This window comes from Carassius gibelio, chromosome B1 (genome assembly GCF_023724105.1).
Source record: "Carassius gibelio isolate Cgi1373 ecotype wild population from Czech Republic chromosome B1, carGib1.2-hapl.c, whole genome shotgun sequence".
NCBI classification, from domain to species: Eukaryota; Metazoa; Chordata; class Actinopteri; order Cypriniformes; family Cyprinidae; genus Carassius; species Carassius gibelio.
Window position 1 is genome coordinate 20,329,287 of NC_068396.1, and position 27,717 is coordinate 20,357,003.

A 27,717-nucleotide genomic window follows, 5' to 3' on the forward strand; every position below is an offset into this window, starting at 1 on the left:
GCCAACACACATTTCAGTTCATACAACTTAAAAGTGCATGTAGCATCCTATGACCCCTTTAAACATTTTTCAAAATGGATGCAAATAAAGGGTCAAAGTATCTAATATTTAAAATTGTCTTGACCTGACATTATTCAATTTTATACATCCCCGCCATTTATTTTTTTATTTTTTCAACATGATCATCACACAAGACACTTGGAGCACATAATTTTGATTTGACAAACAAAAGCTTTTTCAAATATGAATTAGCAGTAAAACTGTTTTGTTTATTTATTTTTCTCTAATAGATAATAATAGCAATAAAAGGCTATGCTTTAATATATCACCCAGACATAAAAAAAAAAAAAATGTTTGAATAAAAATATAATTTACACATAAACAAGAAAAAGAAGGCCAAAAATATATCATTATGGTAAATGGACTACTGAAGCGCCAGTGAAATTTGTTCTTTATTTCAGATGGGAATTAATTAATTAACTCTGCAGCAATTTTCTACAGCAATAACTCGGTCCAGTGACGATACTTATGATGTGTCTAATTGAATAGGCAAGTTCCCTTTGGGTTGTGGGCATTACTCTGCTAGTTGAGAGATAAATCATTGTCCATTGACCTCAGGCTTGAATACCTTAATGAGATCTTCCCTGGAGGTGAAGCTGGACACCATGCTGTTCTTGTGCGTCTTTGAGTGTGTTATTGAAACATGGAGGCGTTCATTGGCTAACCAGTGGGCATTGGGCGGGAGAATCTCTTCCCTTGAGGAAAACCAAAGGACAGATGCTCATTTGTTGTGTTTGCATAATTAACAACCTCAGTGAAAGCCATTTTTCCCTCAACATCATACCGTAATTACACAATCTGTTGGCCGAACCACTGAGGTAAAGCAGGAAAAATAAGAAAAAGGAAAATCCACTCAACGTTCCATTCCAAGGATATTTCATCAAAATGGATGAAGTCTGATATCCGCTCCAAGCGGTGTGTCAAGATTATCAGAAGCCCTCAGAGGTTTGTGCACATCATGGAAATAATTTCCTTCAACAGAAAGAGAGAGAGAGAAAAAAAAAGTCTACCGTTTCATATCATGCTGCGGTTTCACAAGTAGCACTGAGGAGGTGACACATTATAGCATCAGACTGGCACTATCTTCAGACCATTCAAACCTCACTCTGCTGGTGCCAGTTCTTTCCTGTAGATCTCCACAGCTGAATATAAAAAAGGAAATCGGTTTCATGTACGTGTGAAACGAATGAGTTTTGGAGAGCATGCATGAAGTTACTTCATGGTCAAGGTGTTTCTTCAGCACTGTCGGTATCTCACATCAATTTACATCTTCATACACATGTTTTACTCTTAGCACTGGAAAGAGTGCTTAATACTCACAGAGGCCAATTAAACAAGAATGCAACATTAACTAATCAACTCTCTTACATAAAATGACTGCAATACAAAAGGAAATTATCAGTGGAGTTTGTGCTTCACTGCACTGATTTGTTATAAAGAGATTTTGTTCCCTCTTTGGACCTGAAATATATACACGTTTACATAACATTTTTACATTTATGCATTTGGCAGACGCTTTTATACAAAGCGACTTAAATATTGTTAACTTTTAAAGAATATCTCTTTGGATTTGAGTTTTGAATCTTTGCAACTTTACAGATCTTCTTCACGCACTAAGAGCTTGTAACACTCCAAAGAAAAGGGAAAAATTTTAATCGCATCATATGATGACACCCCCCCCCCCAAAAAAAAAAAAAAAAAATTATTCGTGTTGTAATAAAAATTACAAAAAATGCAAGCCAGGAGGTGTGTTAAAAGTGGTGAGAGAAATGTACCCACCTGCCAAAGTGCATTAACTCAGTATTGCAATATGCTTGACTACAACTCAGTGAACTTATGTTGAGGCTTCAAGGTTTATATTTAATTATGTAATTATTCACAAATGTGGTTTGTGAACTGTTTATAGGTATTAAGTGAATTACTTACACAGTTCTTTTTAAATGTTACATTTATTTCCATATTAAATATTGCAGCACATATTTATCATTCAGATAAGCGCTTCAAATTTGACCCAATGAATTTATAATTCACATATATTTTATAAATATGTATTACATAATAAATTAAAGTAAGATAATTTATATTTATTCATATAAGTATTACATTATAATTTCTCTTCTAATATGCACAACTCCAGTGGTGTCTACTCTGTTTTTCTGATGACAATGAAGGTTGCTCTATATGAACACATTTTATCAAGTGCATTTTAAGCATTGTGTAATCCCTAACTGTGTTCAGGGAGTAGGAAGCAGTGAACACTGTGTAAGAACCATAATGGAAGCAAAGCTTGGGGGGCTTCCAAGCTTCAAAAGGATATATATATATATATATATATATATATATATATATATATATATATATATACACACACACACACACACACACACACACACACACACACACACACACACACATATATATATAATGAAATATATAAATTATCATGAAATTCTATCCTAAAATGACTTCAGGTCTGTAAACCAAGTCTTTGACAGGTTTATGCTAGGAACAGACCAATATTATTATTTAGTTCAGTAAACAATTCATTCAGTGATTCAATTAGATGACATTTAAGAACCACATCAGTATGATTGTATGAGTATGATTTGTGAATGAATCATTTAGGCCAAATGAATAGATTGACTGAAAGGGACAGACTCAAGCAAACTATTTGTTAATGATTGGGATTTTGCTACAGCGAGTGTATTTTGTGCTAAATAGAGCTTAATGTAAAAATTATATTATACCTTTTGATACTATATGGTGCATGTCCTACTTATTGAATCTCTGGTCCCCATTAATCGTAACTGATGAATATAAGTGACCAATACATTATTTTAAAATTCTTCTTTGATGTTCTACAGAATAAATGGAATAAAATGTTTTACAATGTTAATTCAATTTATATATATATATATATATATATATATATATATATATATATATATATATATATATATATATATATATATATATATATAACTGTCTTTTTTTTATTTTCTGCCTTCATTTTATGTTTTGTTTGTATGATAAATGTGAGATTAAATACATTTCTAAAAAAATAACAGGACAGAAAAAACACCCACTCTCTTCAGCAATAAAGACTTTGATGTGATCTGCTTCCACTGTAAAAACAATGTCTTACTTAAGACTGATTTTCCATGGCAACTAAAGAGCCTTCATGATGTCAATCTGAAGAAACTGGACACCCACAAAGATCTTTAATTATTTTACAAATGCATTTTATTTAAAATTGCACTGGTAAAAGGGAAACAAATATGATAGAATGAAAACCGCAGCAAAAAAAAAAAAAGTGTGTGATAAGGAGTTACAGTGCAGGGTCATTTTGATCCAGCCTCTGTGCTATCTGTTGCAATATTCTAACACCATTTTGAAATTTGATTTGATTTGAAATGAGGTGAATATAAGTTACGTGAAAGAAACAGCTGAGTAGGATATCTTATCGAGACAGCTGCTGATTTAAATTATGCATGGCAGAAAAGAAGAAGAAATAAATTTAAAAAAAGGTTTCAAAAAGCCCCTTCTGGGGTTAATTTCAACAACCTGCTGAATCGTTTTTCGTTCGATCAAAAATGATGTCAGAGAGCTGTGTTTACCTCAGTTCAAGCATGAAGTCATATCCTGGCATCACAGCTCCAAACCTCTGACTCCTTACATTACTGGAAAAGCTGTAGCTGAATTCCTTACAAAGCTGTGTGAAAACACAAATCCAGAACATACAGGTAAAGAGCTCAGTCAGTTTATGTGCATGAGCCATGGAGATGCGACTGTGAAAAATCGGTATTTTCTATAGATCTGTTGGCTTGTCGCATCAATCTGTTTCAAGTCTAAAGAGGTCAGTCTCTTTCTAAAGCACTATAAGGGGTCGTGCTGTCATGCAGTAAATGTTAAGCTTTAAAATGTAGTTTTATATATATATATATATATATATATATTTTTTTTTTTTACCAAGTTATATAATTTCAATAACAGTAGTAATTTCTGTAATATTTTTTTTTTTTTTTTTTTTAAAGGATGTAATGTTTAACCCTCTGGAGTCGATATATATATATATATATATATATATATATATATATATATATATATATATATATATATATATATATATATATATTTTTTTTTTTTTTTTTTTTTTTTTTTTTGAATACAGACATAATAACAACAAAACTTTGTGCACTTATAAAATAAAGATAACAAACCTGACTGAAAGGCTCATTATGCAGCTCTTTGTCTTCTCAGGTGTAAATCACAATGATATTCATGATAGTTGATGCCTACTCGCATATGACTTTTACCAACAAAGAGTGTCTTAGAAAATTTAAATCAATATATAGTTTTCTGTGAGTGAGTAAACAAAGATGATTTTCACATAATTTAGAAAGAAAAATTCTAGGCTAAAAGCTCCAGTTCTCAAAAGTCCCGGGAACCAATGCTCTTTATGTGTTTAATGTTTTTTTTAAGTGATTTAACATAGTTTTTCACTAAACACGCATAACATTTTATTTTCCTCAAAAACACAATCATGTACATACATGCTGCTCACATGTAATTATAGTCCAGTTTGTGCTGATTACAGTGAGACTTAGACTTTAAAAAATTTCAAAACAAATAAAAAGTTTTGACTCACAGTCTGTAAGTACATCAACTGTACATATGTAAAGAATTTGCCACTGATGTTTCAAAGGCGAATGTTCAGCAGTGTGGAGTAGCCCTTTTTTCTTATCGTTTCTCCGTTCACAAATGCAGACATGGTTTTATGTTTACTCGGTGCGGAGTGACAGTATAAGCCATTGTAATCAGTAATTATGTCCCCACTGGATGCAACAAATGGCTAGTTTGTAATGGGTTTTATTGTTTTCTGACCGGGACATGGCATCAGAGTATGTGCAAGGGCCGTAATATCACAACACACTGGATAGCTGGCCAATCAGAGCACACCTCGCTTTTTAGACCGATGAGCTTTGTAAATATCGACATGTTTCAGAAAGGCGGGGCATAGAGGAGAAACAATAATGTGCAGAATGTGGAAAATAAATTTTGCAACATCATATAACCCCTTTAAAATACCAGCACAATAACACACTCAGCAAAATATCGTTTAATTAACATTATTGATAAAATCCCAGAAAATATTGATATATTATTTTTTTCATTTTGTCACTAATTTGTTATTTAATTTATATAATTATTTATTGATAGTAATTGTTTAAATTAGTATAATGCTTAATATTTTCGACTTGTCAATTTTCTTAAAAATGGTCTAAAAGCTGAAATGTAAAGTTTAAAATTTTTTGTTTTTGTGAAAACTGTAAATTTTGCTTTTTACAGTCATTTTACAGGTTAATATGGTACTACAGACATTGAATACCCTGCTCATATGGTATTCATTTTATTTGTGCAGTTCTTAAATTTTTTTTAAATGTGAGCTTAAAAATCATGCAGAAATCCAGACTAACCCAATGGCATGGCAGTGTAGGTAGGACAGATAACACTGAAAATTGATCATCCTTTCTCTACTATTATTACATTAATTTGGTTTTATACAGGTGTTTGATGTTGATGCAGTTTGGGCACTAGTATCTGTTGAGTTGCTGACTATCCCTGAAGATGAAGTACTTCTGCAAATCTTTGCTGCCTTGACCCCAATAGTATGTTCCTGTACAACCGGAGGCTGCAGATTCAGGACCGCAGATCTGGCCCGCAGTTCTAGGACCCTAGTTTTTCGTGACAGCGCCACCTACCGTAATGGACGATATAGCGATTGCTGCAGTTTCAGGACCGCAGTTCTAGTACCCTGTTGGCTTAGATTGAAAGTGAACCCTTTTTCCATCAGTTGCTGCATGGATATAATGGCTGTAGCCTTCAAGTCTAGAGAAAGAGAGAGCGAGAGACATAGAGAGATAAATAAGAAACATTTGTTTAACATATTCAACTGGAATATATATATATATATCGTCATGAAAGCTTATCTTTTTCACGCTTGTCAATTTAAACATTAAAGCATCCAAAAACAAGACGCGGAAAAGCTGAACAGAGTAACTGGTCACTTGCACGCTGTGTTCGGTGCGAAGAGAGAGAGAGACGCGTATCATGGACAGCGACACTGAACCGAGCTCTCTTCTGCAAAGTTCTCCTCGAAGTCCCTCCTGCACCTGAACGAACAAATACAAATCGCAGTTTGAACAAACAAAAAGATGCGAAAGAGCCCAATTCAGTACTCGCGGTGTTCTGGTGTTCAGGGCTCACGTAGAAAGACGTCTCAAAAGACTTGAAAATCTAATTTGCTTATTTTTGCTCTTTTGCCGACAAATACATATAAAATATTTCAAAATATCCACCTTGGAAATTATGCTCGAATAAACTGTCAGTTATTTCTTAAGGGAAAGTAAACAGTTTAGGAAAAATGGGATGTGTATTATATTGGATGCGTTCATCGTCTCTTAAAGTGACCACGCCTAATTTAGACACTGGCTGCTGTAATGTTAATCCAAGAAAATGAAAGAAAATCACTCACTGCTCTTGAATGAATTACTTTGTAGTTTTAACAGTCAAACCAAAAATTATTCAGACACCAGATATCATTTTTGATATATTTAGTTTTATATATGTAGGTTTGATTTTATATTTAATTTTTACATTGAAGACTATCCAGTGCTACTTTACATTTAATTATTTGGATTCTGTACCTTGACACTTACAAACTTGAAAAAAATGTAAACATTGTGTAAATAGCACAAATAAATAAAAATAAATGAACATACAAATTAAACGATTTCAGACAGGGCCCACAACCTTCACCGGGTCCCCGCTGACCCCAGCTACGGCAATTCGAATGAGCCATTTTATTCTAGATTAATCTAGATTAATAAATCAAATTGCTTTTGCTTTGTTTCAGTATGTTTGTTATTCAAGGAAAAACTGATTTGAAAAAACATTACCCTTTAATGACTGTCACTACCTTAAATGTGTGTGTAATTGTATGCATGTGATGAATAGAACATTGTTGTAATTCATTTGTAATGAATGTTTCAAAATAAGGGACACCCATTCATTGCACTCTAAAAAATGCTGGGTTGTTTCAACCCAACTATGGGTAAAATATGGACTTATCCAAACATCAGATTTATTTTTTTTATATTGAATTTTTAACCCAAAAGTTGGGTTGAATCAACCCAGCATTTTTAGAGTGTGAGCTTGTGTGAAAGTGCTTTAACGGCACATGTTCTGAAGACTCCATCACTATGGAAAAAAAGACACCAAAATGCAATCATTGCCAAATGAGCTTCTAAAATCCTTTTTATGAAATGTATTTAATTGTAATTTCTATTAGTGTTATAAACGGTGCAAAATACTTATTTGTTAATTTAACTTTGTGTTGGCCTTTGTAAATAATGGGACAAATCGCATCCCATACTGATTTGTTACTAGACATTATTTTACCTTTATAATCCACATGAAATCAGAATTTACCCTATTTACTTTAGTAGAGCATATTGCTAGTCTTGATGTGAATAATTAAACCGTGCAAGTTAAAAAAATAGTTTGTTTTGGTAATCTTAAATAAATAAATAAAAATAAACCAAAATTATTTCAAATATTTTGCAATTAAGATAAGATATCGCTGACCCTAAACACCAGCATCCTACTTTATTAACTCTCCAAAGTGTCAAAGAAGTAGAAAAGTCAAGTCCAAAAACACTTATAACACTTGGATCTGAAGAAAACTGAAGAATCAAAGAAAGCAGCTGCATCTGCGCCTTCACTCACAACTCCCTCTCAAGTCTCGTTCACTCCACCAGTGTCTCGTGGTGATTATGACAAATCCTCTGGTTGTAAATGGACATCTAAAAACGCTTCTGGATAATTTTTACCCTTACTTAAGCCACATACCCTCTATGTAGATATCAGAGAACAATTTAAAATATTGTTTCAATGCATTCTATGGCACATTTAAGTAAGGTTTACTAACTAGAATTTACAGTGAATAAACAGTTGATGTAGCGTATTATTCAGTGAAGCCCCTGAGACAAAGACATCTCATTAGTTATTAAGCAGCATAACCTTGGCTAAGACTGAGAGGGCCTTTGTGGTTTAATTGTTCCTGCCCTGTCTGGATCACCTCTTCATTGCTCAAAATCACTTCACAAACATGTAAGGTGCTAGAGGTTGTGTGTGTGGGTACACTCATCCTAGGCCTTGTCCCAGGCAGTTGCCGCACTTAATGTGGACTTGTGGTCTCATTTGACTCATGTGTTCTTGAAGTCCACAAGGCTGCAGTCCCATTTATCATTTTAGATTTCAGAATGGTGCTGTTTAGAATAAACTGCTTTGAAAATGTACATTGCAAAGCTATTGTTTTGAAAATAGTTTCACACAACAAGCTCTGAACAAACAAATAGGCCTATCTAAATTCACCAAAGTTATTTAAGGGTGTAATATGTTTAATAAAGAAAAAAATATATATAACCACCTAGTAATGTAATTAATAATTTAAAGAGATAGTTAAAAATTATAAATGTAAGGTAATTCTGTTTACACACAATGATGTTGCATCAAAACTGTATGACTTTCTATCATTTGTAGAACACAAAATAAAATATTTTGAGAAATTAGGGTTCATACAGTTATATTCATTCAACATTATTCAGAATATCTTACTTTGTGTTCCACAGAAGAAAGGTCATACAAGTGTGGAACAACTTGAGGGGCATCATTTTCATTTTTGGGTGAACTATCCCTTTAATTAGAATCATATATTTGAATTTGAACAGTAAAATACCTTCATTTGCATATAAAAATAACCATTTGGATGAATATCAGTTCAATAAATGAAGCAGACTTTCCAATAACTAAGCACTGTACTGATTAGGGCTACTGTTACTTGCCTGTATGGTTACATTATCTTTGTCTCTATATTGATATTATGATATTATTGATACATTGTTTGTCATTTTATTTTGAAAATTAGATTGTGTGTGTATGAGTGAGATGGTATTGATTTGTTGGTTCTATGTATAGTATAACTTTTAAGCAGATTCAGACTTGCCCATTCTGTGAGACCACTAAAGATGAATTGATTCAGTAGAATATCTAATTTGTGCTATTTTCTCAGCTTAGAAAGCACAAAAGCTCTATTACGAATATCTGAACTACTAAAATGTAGTTAAGCTACAGTAGCAACATTTCAAATGTTTAATTCATTACTGCGTAGACTCGGGGGAAGTTCTGCACATTGAAATAGTTTTAATTTTAATCTGTATCTGTAATGATGCCTTTCAAACTTTAAATGCTTGTGGGCATTCCCCCATATGTAGTCAGACTGCTTTTTGTTTTTTATGTTGAGTCCCTAGAGTGTAATTCCTCCAGTACATTCTTAAGTCAGCACTTATTTCTCACAGACCCAAAACAATGCTCATTCTGCCATCGCTGTGGCTGCTTATTTAGGTGTCAGCACACATTTCTTGCTCCTTTACTTCTGTTTACGGTTACATGGAATATAGGGGTGGGAGACCCAAATATTATATCACGGTACGACTAATTTCATAGCTTTATAAAACAATTTCATTTTTTTTTCTTTTAAAAAGGTTTTCATGATATTCAAATCTTTGATATAATATAATTTCCATAATCATTATCACCAATGTCAATATCAAACAAGCCTAAAAATAAATAAATCACAAACTCACTGAAGATAAATAAACATTCAGTGATGAAATAAGGATAAGAAACTCAACCCAATAGAAAAATAAAATAAAATAAATAAGACACGCTACATATATTGTCTAAATTAGTCTTCACTGTGTTAATTCTATCTGTCTATTTATGGATATAATTAACGTGTATTATGTATTATTATCCACACTGTTGTTTATCCTTCATCATTTAGACAGGCTAGTTTAACACTACTAAAGAAACCCACCCTCAACCCATCTCTTTTAGAGAACTACAGGCCAGTTTCCCTTCTTCATTTCATTGCAAAAACACTTGAACAAGCTGTGTTCAACCAAGCCTCTGCATTTGTCACACAGAACAACCTCCTTGACAGCAACCAATCTTGATTCAGAAGTGGACATTCAACTGAGACTGCCTTGCTCTCAGTTGTTGAAGCCCTAAGATTGACAAGAACGGAATCCAAATCTTCAGTACTTATCCTGCTTGATCTGTCCGCTGCTTTTGACAGGGTTAACAACCAGATCCTACTATCAACCCTACTGGCAAAGGGCATCTCAGGAACCACTCTTCAGTGGTTTGAGTCTTACCTATTCATATAGGTCCTTCAAAGTATCTTGGAGAGATAAGGTGTCCAAGTCACAACATCTAACTACTGGGGTGCCTCAGGGCTCAGTTCTTGAACCACTTCTCTTCTCTGTCTACATGGCAACATTAAGTTCTGTCATTCAGAAACATGGCTTTTCATACCGCTGCTATGCTGTGGACACTCAACTCTACCTCTAATTCCATCCTGATGATCCGGCGGTAGCTACTTGCATCTCAGCTTGTTTAACAGACATTTCTTTCTGGATGATGGAACATCACCTTCAACTCAACCTTGCCTAGACAGTGTGATTCCAGCAAACCCATCATTTCATCACAATTTCACCATCAAGCTAGACACATCAACCATAACTCCCATCAAAAACAGCCAGAAGCTTTGGAGTTATGATTGATGATCAGTTGACTTTCTCAGACCACATTGCTAAAACTGTCCGATCCTGCAGATTTGCTTTATTCAACATCAAGAAGATCAGGCCCTTTCTTTCGGAACATGCTGCACAACTCCTTGTTCAAGCTCTTGTTCTGTCCAGGCTGGAATATTGCAATGCTCTCTTGGCAGGTCTTCCAGTCAGTTATATCAAACCTTTACAACTAATCCAGAACACGGCAGCAAGATTAATTTTTAATGAGCCAAAAAGAATACACGTCACACCTATGTTTCTCATTTTGCACTGGCTACCAATAGCAGCTCGCATAAAATTCAAGACATTGATGTTTGCCTACAAAACTACCACTTGCTCTGCACCCATTTACCTAAATGTAATACTTCAGACTTATGTGCCGTCTAGAAGCTTGCGTTCTGCAAGTGAACATCGTTTGATTGTGCCATCCCAAAGAAGCACAAAGTCACTTTTACAAACTTTTAAATTAAATGTTCCCTCCTGGTGGAATGACCTCCCCAACTCAATCCGAGCAGCTGAGTCCTTAGCCATCTTCAAGAATCGGCTTAAAACCCAACTCTTCCATCTTTATTTGACCCTCTAACTTTTTCTAAATCTATTCTTATTTTATTTTATTTTTTTACTTTTTGTATTCTGCTTTCTTTTCATTTATTATGCAAATGGGTGTGTGTGTGTGTGTGTGTATATATATATATATATATATATATATATATATATATATATATATATATATATATATATATATATATACCTCTAACACTACCTTGCTCTATTGCTTTTTCTATTCTAGCTGTTTTCTTTTTATTTATTATATTATTTAAAAGCCCTTGCTACTTGTACTGTGTTAAGCTAACTGAAACCTGTGTTGTATAAATATAATTATTATTATTTTTTTTTTTATTAAAGTAAAAAAAGTAATTTAGTCGAGAGCAGTGAGAATTTTTCTCTCACTGTTGTTCAATTGATATGAATGGCAGACAGGATGAATATTGGGTAGCTTCGCCTTCAAGACAGAAGTCCGGATCCAATATACTGATACACGTTTTCTTTTTCAGCTGTTTACTCTCTTTTATGACCTAAATTACTGTGTTTATTTACTTGCAAAGATGGGTATTCTGACGCATAGAATGTAATCCTTCAAAGCAAATAAAGTGACAAAATTTCTTTCTCCACCTGGTTCTGTCTTCCCTTCATGCCCCGTGGTGGCGTGTAATGATCGCAGTCATCCAAATGTATTTTGTGACACCTTGAAATAAAACGATCATAATATGAAACAATAGACTTTTCATTTCGTCCATTCGATATAGCCTATATCGTCATGTCGCACAGCCCTAATATAATATGCTGAATACAAATTATTGCTCAGGAGAGAATAATAAAACTGGCAAGTGTGTGTGACTGTTAGCATATCTCCATGTGTGTTTTCCAGGTTAAAAACACAGATTAGAATGAATGTGTGAGAAGTAACAAAAAGGGACAGCAAACACTTCCTGATGTTGACAATCACATTTCAAGATCGTTCAAATTTGAACAACATGTGTTTGAAATCCTTTTCATAGTAACAATAGTATGTGTACGACTGTATTTAATACAAACAATACATTCCATTCTTTACTGGTAAATCTAAATATAAAGAATACAGATATACAGTACATCAGCAATGGGAGTTTATACTGTTGTATCACTCTGCTTGTCTTGTTTTTGCTCCACATATGCTGTCTGTTTGTGTACCTTTGTGGTGAGGATTTTTTATTTTAGGAGGTTGCATCATAACACCAGTAGGTGGAAACTAATAGGATGCATCTTAGTAAGGCTGCATACCTTGCCTGCCACATCAAGATCAATCAAAGGCCGACTCAGTCTGAAGGATCCTTCATTTTGTATCCTTAATTTGGAGTATTTTGAAGAATACATTTAGTGTATTCTTTGCATCCTCCAATCACCCACAATCCTTGACACACATTTAAAATCACAAAAATAGAACGGTCGGAAAATGAGTCTACACTGATTTGTCCAATTTTATTATGAAATGCAGTACAAAATGTTTTTGGAGATGAATGCATATTTTTTGTTGTAAATAATGAACACTATTTTTTGCAGAAACAGAAATGCCCTTGTTGTCATGGGGAGTTCCAAGACCATTTCATAGGATTATTTCTATCCTTTTTTTTTTCTTTAGACTGAGAAACACCAACTGAATATTTTTTTTTTTTTTTCTCAGCTGATTCATTCAAAGGACTGATTCATTTAAATATGAAACAAGTGAATGGCTATGTCCAAAGGGCATTAAGTTCTTCTTTTCTTTTTACTTTCATGCACAAATCCTCTCCCATGGGCCCACAGGAAGGTAAAGTGTCCATCATTCACACTTAAGAATCTCGCTGGGAGTACAATACCAGGTCATATGGCTACATTTTGCCCACTGTTTTATGAATACTATGAATTTGGACATCATCACTCTTTTCACATACTGTTTTTCACCAGTTATACAACATGAAATATGCATAGGTTGATTCTTCCACTGGCTTTATAAATGAGTCATTGAATCATTCATTCAACCACTTTCAAAAACAGTTTCATTCACAAACATCATTATTTTTTTGCTATTGAGACACACAAGTTAATTCTGCTACACAAGTCAATTAACATGTTCATTGAACTGTTACCTAAAAAACAATATTGCACTCAAATTTGTACATGTTGGTCTGAATATCTGCATAGCTGTCATTACTGTCAGTTGTTTACAACAGGGGTTCTTTACATATGTTTCTTTAGCAATGTGGCAATAGATTTCACTTTGAGGTAATCTGAATGAACGGAGTCCCTAAAGTAACAGTTTCTCTCTGTGATCTTCCCATATCTTTCTCAAGAAGCAATATACATTTTTGCCAGCATCAAGTTAATAAGAGCAAATTCTTAATCCTGAAAAGCTTCTCAGAGATATACGTCTGCAGAAAATAAGCTGTCTCTGCCTGTGCCTCAATAAAAATTATACTTTTTTAATACTCTGTGTCATGCTTAATCACAGCTAATTAAACTTTCCTAGCTAATACCTATCATATGGGTATTAATTCTCATCCAGCAGATGGATAAACTGGTCTTTAAGGTGCTTGTTTTCACACAGTCGCTGACAAAGTCAGGGCAAGGTCACATACTGTAGATAGTGAAAATCTGCCCCTAAGATCAAATGGTCCCTTTAGATAGAGTCGAAAGCCTACTCAAGGGGCAGAGAGGATGAAAGGAAATATGGAAGAGTGGGGATAGAGAGAGAGAGAGAGAGAGAGAGAGAGAGAGAGAGAGAGAGAGAGGGAGGACAAAATAGAAGAATGACTGGCCTCTGCAGAGAAAAAAAAATAAAAGAAAGAAGAGATGATAGTGTGTGACAGGAACACGATGATGAGAAGGTGATGCATTGGGTGTAATATTTCAAAAGTGTATGAACAGGGCTGATGTACACTGATCTGTTATCAGTGAAGTCCCTTTTTAAATTTCATGCATTTTGACACATTTTGGAATAAGGAGTGCTGCACTTAATAGTATGTTTTGACATTCTTAAGTAGATTCAAAGGTTTAGTACAACTGATTTTCTACTACAAAACACACATTTTGATTTTATTAAATAGAATGTGCATCTTCACTTGTATGCACTTGGTACAAGCTTTTACCAAAAATGACTTACATTTTCATTCATTCGCCTGAGAGCTGTAACTCGAGAAATTTAATTTAAATTACAGTGCACTTGTTAAATTTGGAATTAATTTCAATGGAGGCAGCAAACAGGATGCAGAATTTTTTCAGTCTAAGGAAGTATACTTCTTTAGAATTCATTTTAATTTTAATTTAAATTCAAAGACATTCCTATAATTCCTATAAAAGTTTTTATTTATTTATTTTTTATGAGAAATGTTGGCTTGAAAAGCCCTTTTTAAAAGTAAAAAAAATTGAATCAAACAATTTTCATCAGAGTTTAAAGATCTGGAAACCTAGCAGACAGAGAAAATGATGGATGGATAGGTGTATATGCTGAAAATACTAGAATATTTTTATTTAGTTTATATATTTCATAAAATACAGTATTGTAGATACTGTAGTTGCAGATATGGTACAGTGTTTGAAGTACACTGTAAAAAAAAAAACAAAGTATGCAATTATAGCACATTCAGTGTGTATTATATTTATTAAAAGCAAGCATCTTTATAATAACTTTGAGTTACAATTAAGTACATTTAATATAGTATTGGTTTTCTTTCTGCCATTCCAATTTAAATTCTAATTCTAATTCTGAAAGACCCCTTTATCTACCATTTGAGCTACATGACCATATATCCTGTACATTAGAAAAGAAAAGAGTAATATTTCTTACAGACAGTATCCCACCAAAAACCAGGAAATATAATATATTATAGTATCATCCTAGTGAGATTACAGGCACAGGGTATTGTTCAATGTGTCATCTGAAGCATCTGCTTGCACAGACATCAGCCATAGAGGTACAGCAGGCCTCCAACAATCTGTAAGATCGCAGTGTGTCCTAGAAGATAAAGCGAGGATGGACCATTAAGGGGAGGAAAATTGGATATCTCCGAGAAGTGGGAAAGAAAGAAAGAGGAAGGGAGAGATTGTAATTGGGAGTCTCATAGCGGATGCTGTGGATTGTGTGGAGAAATCAGTATCAAATTTAAGCCTGGGTCAAGCCTGAACTCAATCTTTTTCTGGCAAAGGATAAACCAAATAAAAGTTGGTTCTGCTTTCTTCGACTCTGAACAACAGGTGTAGAGGAGGGTCAGCTTCCAAAAACAAATTTATATACAAAGATTTAAGGAGAGGAATTTATCTGACCTCATTAAACAGGAACATTTAAGCCATGTAACCATGTATATACAGGCAATGTAGCCAGTTTAGAGCATTACTGGGCACTTATCTTTTGCACATTCACATTTATATTTATAAATTCTCACTGCCTTCTCAATGAAAATGCCTTTAAACACACGCTTTTCTAAATAGATCCCTGTGTTGTACTTCCTCACTGCTTCAAGTTGTCCCATTTTAATGCAGCTGTACCTTTAGGATATATTTTGAATTGGCGAATATTAGAATAATCCTGTATTTAGTTTAGTCAACTGAAATTCAGTGATACTTTATACGTGCCATTTAGAAAAAAAATATTTCAGGGGAACTACTTGCACCCAGGAGAAAACTGATTATTTGCACACTACTAGACACTTTTTAGACTGTGATGACACTTTTCCACAGTTATTAATGCAATATACATTTTAATGCAACACTTCTTTCTGGCCTTTGAATCTGATTGGCTGAGAGTAGTACGCTATAGTGATGAAAGAGCTCCAACCGTTTCACTGTTTGTATTACTCCGCTTGCAGTATTTCTTTAAGTGAGTATCATAGCAGACGCCTAAATCCACTATAATTTATAAATAATACTGTTTTTTGTAGGTTTAAGAGTTTTTTTTTTTTTTTTTTTTCAAGTTTGTGCTTGTTTAGACTTCAAATATGTGATTTGTAAATAAATATACTGTCTATTAAAAAAATGTCCTTCTATTTTTTCGGAGATGGCTCCAGGATGTCAGCAGCCATTCAGCGTTCATGAACCTGTTGTGAGCAGCCTTACCTGGCCCTGTCTCTAAAGTGGTTAAATATGAGATAGAATTCATTGAGGGTGAATCTTACATGCAGTCTTTGGTCTCTTTAATCTATTATTTGTTCCAGAGCACATCGTTTTGTCTGAGGGCAAAATCTCATCACGTTATAACTTTATTGCTGTTTATAAGCGCCTTTGACTGAATTGCCTTGCAAATTTTATGATGAATGTTATTGTTATTTATTAAACATTATTATTAAATAAATGATATTTTACATAAACAATAGCAGTATTGCATGTGTGTGTGTTCGTGATGGTGATTTTAGTTACATTGCTCTGCCATTAGATGGAAACAAGTTTTTGTGATTGATTTAGCAGTAAAGACTTTTATATTGAAAGAGACTGAAACAGGATTCTCATGGCATTTCTCATATAACACTATATTTTTAATTTTATTACCTTGCCATTCAATTTCTGAAAACTAGTTAACGCTGCTGCATGAGTGTTTCTAATTTAGTTAAGGGTCTGATGGGAAATTTTACAATCAGAAGAGAGAAAGAAGACAACCCCCTCCGGGAATATTGTGATTTATTTTTTTTACAAATATATTATTTATTTTAGTTTGTTTACCCAACTATGATGACTTGCAATGCTGAGAATCTGAAATGTGAATAGGTTCCATAAAGTCTGATGGAACCAGAAAAAGACATGCAAACCAGAAGTTGAAACTTAGAGACTAGTACATGTGTTTCCATATTTTGTGCAGTGGCAACTTTTCAGCGAGTCTGATGTTTGAATCTGAGATGGATTTTACACTGTGAATTGCAACTGTCTATAAACAGATACCTTAAACTGGAACAGCTGACAAAAATATGAGTCATGAAATCGAGCTAAAATACTTTAAATAGAACATACAAAAATTATGATCACACTTAAAGTGTTTTTAAACAATTGCTACTGAATTGTTTTCAGTGAAGGTACATTGAAAAAGCCAGCAATTATTGTTTTAATGTGCCATGAATCTATTGCTATAGCATTGTACACAAATGATGACATTCATCTGAGGTACTGTTTGAAATACTCATTCATTCAGTTGATCAGTGACGATTCAGCCAGGCTTTCTGAAAATGCAAATGGACATGAAGTTGGAACAGAACAGCTGGAAATCTCTTTCAAATGGACAATAAAAAAAGAAGAAAAAAAATAATTAATTCTGCCCATGTGTCCTTTCACTTTCAGCGCTGCAATCGAGCAGCTATTTTTGAACTCGCATGTCTCACATGTGAGGCACGATCACAAGGTCGGCCACAAGGCCACACAAAACAATTATGTGCTATTGTTCCAGCTTTTCTGTTATTATTTATTCAGTAAAGGTCCCCATTCTTCCAACTCTGTTTTCAGGTCAGGTCAGGAACTGTGCAGCATTCTCAGCCATGGGGCTGAGCGGTAAATGGACATTTATTGCTCGCAGCTGTGCATTATTTTTTTCACCCTCTGACCTCATCTTCTCTGCTGTGCTGTGTGATTGCTCAGACTAACTCTGGCTGTGTGATACATTCAGAAGCGATCATGCTTATGTCCTATTAATTTGAGGGTGCATGACTGCTTGTGTTTTCCTTTCTGGACTTTGAAAGTTCTGTGAACCTTGCTGTCTATGCGAGGATCTGACAGCTCTCGGATTTCATCCAAAATATCTAAATTTGTGTTCTGAAGATGAAGGTCTGGGATTGGAACAGCATGAGGGTGAGTAATTAATAACAGAATATTCATTTTGGGTGAACTATCCCTTGTTGTGACTAAGAACTTTTGGAGCACCACAAAAATATAGGGTTCAAAGTGTCCAATTGAACCCAAGAAAGAAAATTCATTTTTTGAATGACCTTTAATGTGATTATTTTTAAGTGTGTCTTAAAGGTGACATATCATGAAAGTCAGACTTTTCCAGGTTTTAAGTGATATAATCAGGTCCCCGGTGCATCTACCAATCAAGGAAACATGAAAAAGATTAATCCAGTAACACTGTTTTGGTAAACCTTTTTCTGCAAGTGTCTGGAAAACAAGCTAGTTGTTCGCTCCCGAGTGACGTTGCAAAGGGATCTCATTATAATATTACCGCCCCTTAATCTGTAAATTTCCACCCCTGGCACCATCATTCTGATTTCACAAACGACAACGATGTACCAGCTGTAATGCCATGGTGAATGTTTGAATAAAACTTGCTAACTCTTCTGCCTTTGGCTATACACAGACCAGCACAAAACACTATTTAGAGTCCCAGCCTCAGAGGAGACAACAGAGGAGTGGATCTCTTGATTTATTAAAAGTATATTGTTGCTCTTAATTATATCTAAAATAAACTTTTGGTTTATTTCCCAGCTGTTTACCTTCACAGACATGTTTTTGTAACTTATGTGTGTATTAAACATAAACTTGTGTGTGGATGAGAACTTAATTTAGTACTCACATGCTGTGACAGCCGCTTTCTGTATGTGTGCTTCAGATACTCAGAAAACTGTATAAGAAGTTTAAATTAATATGGTAAAGCGCATGATTTCAGTGTGATTAAAATTATAATCAGTACCAAAACGTATGTGTTTTTTTTTTTTAACAGGTACTTATTGTAATGGCGCAGCTCTATTCTGGAAAAGGGGGCAGGGAGCAGCAGCTTATTTGCACTTAAAGAGACATGCTTTAATACAGCATGTTTCTGCTTCCACAATCCCAAATAAAGAGAAGTTGGGTTGTTTTGTAAAAATGCAATGAAATCAAGAATCTGTGATTTTTTCATTGATCATTAACTTTTATTTAATTGACAAAAGTAAATAAAACATTTCCAACGTAAATGTAATTTTGAAAATATAGATTTAGTGTCTATGGGAGGATATTCTATAACCATTTCACTTTAATTTTGCCACTATCCAAATTTTTTGAGAGATTGCAGTCTGTATATAATTGTATATATTTCTGAATTGCATTTATGTTGGTCATATAAACCTTTGGAAATATGTTTGTTAATGAAAAAGAGATTGAACAAATCACAGATTCTTGTGTCCCAACTTTTCTGGAATTGGGGTTGTAAAATGTTTTTTTTCAAAATGATACAATAAAAGTTCTGTGTGGTATTTTGACCTGAAAGTTCACAGATACATTCTGGGGCACCTGAGACTTATATTACATATTGTAAAAAGGGGCATAATCAACACTTCATCATAGCTGCTTTCTCCTCTTAAGTGTATGCTTAATTTATGCCATTTGGAACACAATATTTCAGTCTACAGTGTTAAAAATATTCTGTTTTCAGACTGTAAACATAGGAAAGAGGGCCACGTGGCATGTCTCATTGTGGTGTTTACATAAAATCCTGTCTATTAAGATGTCCTTTTTATTTATTAAATATAGATTTATTTTTTTATTGCTTATAATAGACCACAAGTTTATGGGCCAGCTTTACAAAACTGGGCAAATTAGTACAAAAGTGCAATGATCCAAAACAGCGCCAATGTGCTTGAGAATTTATAGTAAATAATAAGTAAATAATTATAATGGTGCAAATACCAGTAATTTGATGTGCATATTCAGTAAGGTCAGGCACAAAAATAACTGTGTCCATGTCTTTTCAGCCAATTTTTCACTACACGTCTTAAGTAAATACTTGCAGTACTATTTCAACACCAAAAGATGGATTGCGCTGATGCAAGCTGTTAGTAAATCTGGCCCTATGTATGCTGTTTCAAGACAAAAAAAAAAAAAAAAACTATAAAAAAAAAAAAAATGATGACATCAAATAAACTTTGTCACTTTCTAAATTATTTGTTAGATTTGCTCTATTACATTACATTGTGGTGACTTAATGAACTGAGTCTAACTCATTTTTTTGCAGTGGAGTTGTAATCGAGGCTAAGTTGCCCAGTCAAGAACACATTAGTCTTTACTTTTTATTTTTATTTATTTATTTTTTATAGTGTACCAAATGGTGCATTTAGCAATTTTGCATGCAGTATAAGGACATTTCTGTGAAAGACTGTTGTTAAATAGTCAGAGATAGTTTAGTCTCAGCCTCAGACATCATGCCCAACTGACCATTGCCTTAACGTCTGATGCTGCCGTGTTTACAGCTATTACGACGAGCGCAGGATCAATTAAACGCTGGATCTTCAAAAGTATGCAAAATATTTAAAGTTTGCTAAATAGAATCTTTAAAATATGTCAGAGATTATTACACAATGGGCTGTTATTGTGGCGAAATTTCAATGCCTCAAAACGTGATGATGAACAAAACTAACTGTGATTGGTTGTTTGACATGTCGGTCAAACGGTCTCATGGATGTGCTTTGGCCAATGAAAGCTGCCATAGATTCCAGACCTTCAGTCTGAAGGAAACACAAGACTAGATATAGTTAGTCCTGACTAGGCACCAAATATTTACTCTAGTTTTAAATCATTTCATAAGACAGAACACACACCACATCATTTGAACCTCTCTGTTTATTTTCCAGCCTTCCTTTTCTCCCATTCCTCCATAAATGAGAGCTGAAAATAATGAATTATGCATAACACAAACACTGAGCTCCATTGCATATTTCTGTTGTCTTGTCTGAAGTATTTGACCTGATCAAATATTAATCTTTGATTCCAAAAATAAACTGGAATGTATTTCAGAAATTCGGATGATCTGTTTTCAGCTGTGCTTGTCAGACAGAGCCCATCTGGTGAGAAGGGTGGGTAAAGTGTTGTCTTGCTCATCCCTGGAAATTAGTCTTGATAAATAAACATGTATTAAAGCAGCCAAGACTTCTGACGGTGGTTTATAAAGTACACATGGAACTCAAGTAAAATACAGATACTCCCAAAAATACTTAAGTACTGTAACAAAGTATTATTACTTTGTTACATTACGCAACTGATTTATAAAATAAATTTTGCACATTCTTTCTATAATGCAGGTCTTATCTGTTAAATAACAATTATTTATATTATAAATAATTAAATAATAATTTATTTATAATAGAAATTATATAAATTTAAATATATACCTTTAAATACATCAAAATACCATCTGTATGTGTGTGCATTTATATATACATAATAAATATACACAAAACACACACATATATTATGCAAACAAAAACTTTTAATTTGTATGTAATTAATTGTTTGACAGCACTACTTTAAATGCACTCTTTTGCAATGCACTTTATAAACTCTTAAGTACTCTTAGTCATTTGGATTGATTGTATCTTGGTTCAGGAAATTTAGGAGGACAAATAAATAAATTTCTTCCAAATGTAGCTTTGAAACATGAGGGAACCCATTGCACACGTTAAAAAATTATGGGGAAGATCTTAAAGATCCAAAATGTTAATATTCCTCAGCGTTTGCAGCTCTCCACCTTTGGAGCTTAGTGTCATCAAACCTCGTTCCGGCTCTAATGAGCTACATTAGTCAAATCCATTTCCAGCCATATTTGGAACTGAACAAAACCTTCTTTGGTTTTGATGCGTTTCAATTGCTGGTGCTCTGCAGAGATCCATAGAGACATAGTTTTCATAGCAGGTTTCATCAAGCTTAAGCATATTTATATCTTTAAATGTCTGTCTGCTGCTAGCAAATGTATTCTTTGCTCTTTCAGTGTGAATTATCCATTCATCATTCTCACTCCTTTTGATGAGCCTCTGTTTACATCTAATAAGTCTTACCAGAGTTTTCTCCATACATCTGTCAAATCCCACTGTTCATTTTCCAGAGCGCTTTAGTTTCCGTAATGTTTACATACAGGATTATTTCCAGTGGGTTAGACACAAAGCAACTTGCACATTAATAGATGGAAGATTTGAATTTGGGATTAAGCAACGGTTTCATTATATGGAAACATCAGTTTCAAGGACAGGTCAGAGGAAAATCACTCAGCCAATAGAGTTTGGATTATTTGGTTTAACTCTACTGTTTGTAATTTACATTTTTTTCTGTTTACACAGAACAAATCTTTTAATACATTTACAATCAGGTGGTCATTTAATACATGCAAATACAAAATGCAATGCTGACACTGAACATTCTTAATATGGAATTATTAACAAATTATCTGTTACATTTATGGTAGTAACACTAAGTGATTGCTACACAAAAATGCATGCATCAAACAGCAAGAAGGTTTGGGAAAATGTGCCAGCTTTTTTGATAATTATGATTAAAACAACAGCTCAATATTGTGCTTTTTAAAATCAAGGTCATCTCTGTGTCAAGCCCAACACCTGAATTGTTAGCATTGTTAGCATTACTTCATATGCTACTTATGAAGTAATACACCCACCCACCCACACACACACACATGCACCCACGCACACACACAAATAAAGACATAAAACAAAAAGATAAAATAAAAAATGAATACATGAAAAGTTCTACAAAATTAAAGGTTGACATTTTTCTGTACACATATTTAAAAATCACTGAATGCCGCTTTAGACATGCAAACAATGACGTTGACTTTGATTAAAAGCTGGCAACATTCTGTATTGCCCAAGGCTCTTTGACATTGCAAGTTTGATACTTTCATTGATCTTTGAATGGAGTTGAAAAATTCAATAGATTGTTTAAAAGCACACCAACTCAAGGCCATGAATGGTGTTAGGTTTCAATTATTTGTGCTCTTTTATGTAAAAGACTTTTAAAAAAGAAACAAAAAATATTATTCTATTTTTTTCAATTAAATCCAAACATCAGTCCTAACACATAATAATACCACAAACCTAAAATATGCCTACGATAAATCTATATGTAAAGATAACTTGGCCTGTAATTAATCATACCACAAACTTTAATCCGAAATTTCCATCAATGCATTTATAAATCTCATTTTTATAGAATTAGTGCTGAAGTTTTTTTTTCCTAACTATTATCCTAACTGAAGAAAATGACATGAAGCAGTGGCAGATCTACTGGGGTGGCACCCCAGATTTATCCCAGGATAAAATATAAATGGAAGCAGTATTTTTTTGTACCGAATTTTAGCAGCTGTGCTTTAATGTGATGCCATAAATAGATGTATTGTGAAAAAATGGCAAGAAAACACAGCTGTTTGTGCTGTGTAGTGTGTAGTCAACTTCATTACTTTTACGAAAGGCTTCTTTTTGAGTCAGAAACACACAGCACAAGCAGTGTGGCAGTAGCCCAATTCACAAACAAATGGACTGGTGCTCCATTATTATAGATACAATATCATTTTCCACAATGCTTCTCATATTTTGATTTGCATCATGTCCTGAATATTTGTGGCACAGATTCTCAGAGAGTGCCTCACTTTACCATGGATATATTTGACATTCGACAAAATATCTAATATTATTTGTTTAGTAAGAAATCTAATCTAAACTAGACTGACATTTTTGAAAGAAAAAAAATAAAATAATGTTAGCTAATTGAAAAGGTCTTTTCTTAAAATTAAAGAAAAGCTTGCAGGTTAGGTGGTTACTGTATGGTTGCTTGTGTTCTGGACTTCCATAAAGCCTACATACCTTCCTACGTCTGTTAAGAACTTGATGAACTAAACCTGTGATTTATATATCAACTAAGTAGCCTAATGAACACTTTATGTACATGTTAGATCTAATCTAACGAGTTTAAGGACATTAGAATGTGTTCAGTGTTTAATAGACAGTGTCTTGGTGCCCTGGATATTAATATTTTGTTATTAAGGTGAATTTATTCTAATGAATTTATGATGTAAATTCTAAACTAACAGCCATTTAAACTAAAAGATGAAGATATATTAACGATGCCCACTATAGAGAGACAGAATCTTACTAGAAGGTCACAGGATAAGGAACATTTTTTCATTTATTTTTCTATCAGTTGCCATCTCTTTGAATGTAAATAAATGCATAGATTCAGTTAATTTGTATAAGTATGGTGCACTGACTGAATAACAATAAACATTTTAATAGACCCCATAAATCATATTTTCAAGTTGCTAGACATGATTAAATAAACTGCCATCCATTTAAAATGAAAAGACAAGTTTTCTTTGTCTTTTTCAAGATTACATATATTATAAAATATTCTATTTTAGACACTTATTTTCAATTGTGGTTGAATAATAAAACAAACACTTAACTGCAAACTTTATTATACATGATTTTAATTAATAAAAATGAAAGGGCCTTGAGATAAATGGTTCACATAAACATTTAAATGATACATCTTCACACAGCTGTAAATAATATCTTCACATTAATTTGAAGATTAAAGTTGGACTTTCCTTGAAAAAAAAAAAAATTGATTTGCCCCTGACATGAACTGATTTGCAGTGCATAATGTCACTGATATCTGCTTTTCCTGGAATAGTTAATGCTATGTGGGAGCTTTAAGGTGTATCACTGCTTAAAAGGATATTTAATTCAAAAATGTAAATCATGTCATCATTTACTCACCCTTATGTTGTTCCAACCCTTTATGTTTTTTTTTTCTTCTTATCCTGCTGAATATAAGATAATATATTTTTAAGAATGTTCATAACCAAACAGTTCCTGGACCCCATTGACTTCTATGGAAATAATCTCATAGAGGTTTGAAAAAACTGTAGCTTGTCACTTTAAGTCTATTTATGAACATTCCTCCTAAAATAGGAAAAGGAAAGGAGAGAGAGAGGAAAAGAGAGACAGAAGAGAGCACGGTAAAGCATCCTAATGTTTCACTTAGAGAACAGGAAGAGTAACTGTGTCACTCAAATCAATGCCCTCTAAAGTATCCATAGAGATGGTTATCAGAATTCACACTACAGATTTGGAGCCTCTTGAGATGGATTTTGTGAAATGATCCATTTAAAACAAGTCTTCTTACTAGTGACCTTTATGCTTGGGAGACATTGCCCTCTAACTTTAAGACATGGCTTTCACACTTGTAGTTGTTACCCTATAGTAGGGATAGGCAACTCTGAGGGCCACTGTCCCTCAGTATATATATATATATATATATATATATATATATATATATATATATATATATATATATATGCGTGTGTGTGTGTGTGTGTTGTATATGTTGTGTGTGTTTTGTTGTTTTATGTTTAGAGTTTTGAGAAATAGAGAAATAACTGATGTATATAACTGATGTAGTTACCATATGTTAAAATTAAACCTTACTGTAAAGCAAATCCAGCCTTTGGAGTACCTGTTGATAAAAATATACATTCTTTGAGCACACCCTAAACAACAAATGATCAGGATGGAACTTACATTGGAACATACATTACCAACTTCTAATGGAGAAACAAATAAGGGGGTGAGAGGTTAATTTTTCCACAAATAAATAAATAAAAATAAATAAGGGCCACCCTAAGGACATAGCTTAAGTGAGAAAAAAATAAGTGTTCATTACATTTATAATATGGATGTTTTTCTTACAAAAACATGGAATAGCTACAGGAGGCATATATTCACTGCCCGGAGGCACGTTTTATTAAAGATGCGCATGCTTTATTTGATGTGTTTTGGACTGTCGAATAGAAACATCCTCCAATGCAATAATAATGCTTGCAATAGCCAGGACAATTTTTTAATATACCTCTGACTGGATTCGTCTGAGAAGAAGAAAGTCATATTAGCCTAGGATGCCTCGAGAGTAAGTAAAACACAGGCTAATTTTCATTTTTGGGGAAACTAACCCTTTAAACTATTAGCCTTTAATAACCTTGGTCTCTGCAATGCTAGCACACATTATGAGAGCAAGCCACGAACCAATGAATATAAAGCAGAAGTACAAATGAATTTTCAGTGTCAAGAGAGACACTTGGTTCTTTGTTCACAAATAACCAAACATAAAATGTGTGTGTTTTTCTTTTTTTTTTTCAAGTTGCCCTGGTAACAAGTACATCATCAGCCCTCATGCCTTTGCCAAAATGCATTTCCCTTCTTTTCTCAATGAAAAACATTTTTATGTAACCGCTTATGACACAGCGAGTATATCTGCAAATGTGCCGCTTCAGCCTTCACAAAAACAATATCACGCTCTCATTTGAACTCTAACTACACAATGATAGATTTGACAGCCATTGAACGACACTCTTTTTCTTAGCAGGGCTCAGGACATTTATCAAACTGATTCCGTCCATCTGTAGCTCAAAGACCAGCACCCTCGATGCTTTTGTACACCAGCCTGATTGTTATCATAGGGCTCGTAAGATAAATCCAACTGAGGGCAGCTTTTATTGAATCTTGCTATAAAAAGACACACATACACCGTGAGGCTTTATACCCCATATCACGTTGAAGGTCACATCTAAGGACTATGCTAATGAGGTGTCATCAACATATTTTCATTATAATCTTTGTACATGCTTGGCGTTGGTCATTATTCTCAGGACAAGGGTAAGGGAAGATCATCACCCTCTTAAGCATGAAATGCTAATTGTCACCTACAGCAACAATCCCAGTTGGTATATAACAAGCTGTAAAAAGGGCTCTGCACATTATGCACTAAGTCAACGAAATGGCAGTTATTGAGATTCATGCTACCTTGTCCCTGCAGGTGTACCATTTTGTGTAATTTTCAGTCTTCTTTATAGTCTGAAAATGCCCCTGTGCACACCTGACTGATCTTTACCTCAGTCACCTTCCTGTCCACAACTTCAGCGTTTGACATTTGGCTTTTCAGAAGCATCCTGTCTGGAAGGCCTCCGTAGTGCACACCAAAAGGCTCTTTTAACACTGTCTGTGTGTGTGTGTGTGTGTGTGTAAAAGAAAAGAGACACGACTCGTCAATAGAGACTTCTCTTCTTCTCAAGGCTGTAAACATGGACTTGAGGGAGAAGTTACAAGCGATTGCCATGTGGGGGAGCAGTGGTTCTACACCATCTTTTCTTGTTGGCGCATGATTTTAAAAACAGATCCTCTGTGATTTGTCCAAATCAAAGAATCTTGAGCTGAGAATGACATGACTGAGTCGCTTCAGCTGGCTTAACTGCGAAAGTGTATAACATCTTTTTGACAGCCTTTGCAATTGAAATGAACATTAAACCAACCATCAGCAAATCAGCAGATCATTATCTGAGACTATGGAGGCTTGCATGAGTCAATGACATGATTATTATTTTTTTTTAATGTATTTATCAGCTTATTTATATAATCTTGTCCACTGATTTATTCACAAATACATAAAAAAGGCACAATATAAAAATACACAAAAATAATGAAAGATCATGGCAAACTACGTAATGTGTTTTTCCCGTCTTTTTTTAATTAGACTTTTTTCTTTGACATTATGAAAGCTCATGACGTTTTTAAGTTGAAAATATGCATACATTGACTTGTACACTTCTTCTTTGATGGGAATGTTTTTGATTTTAATTTCTGTATTAAAAATAATT

At 33.9% G+C, this 27,717-nt stretch overlaps 1 protein-coding gene across 1 annotated transcript in view; it reads right to left on the minus strand.

Moving 5' to 3' along the window:
* The window catches only part of pnpla4 (patatin-like phospholipase domain containing 4), a 73,616-nt gene that overhangs the window by 3,182 nt on the left and 42,717 nt on the right, over positions 1-27,717 (minus strand). Inside the window, 2 exon segments of the mRNA XM_052546024.1 lie at positions 629-755; positions 3,678-3,772. Of these exon segments, the coding sequence (XP_052401984.1) occupies positions 629-755; positions 3,678-3,772 (222 nt within the window).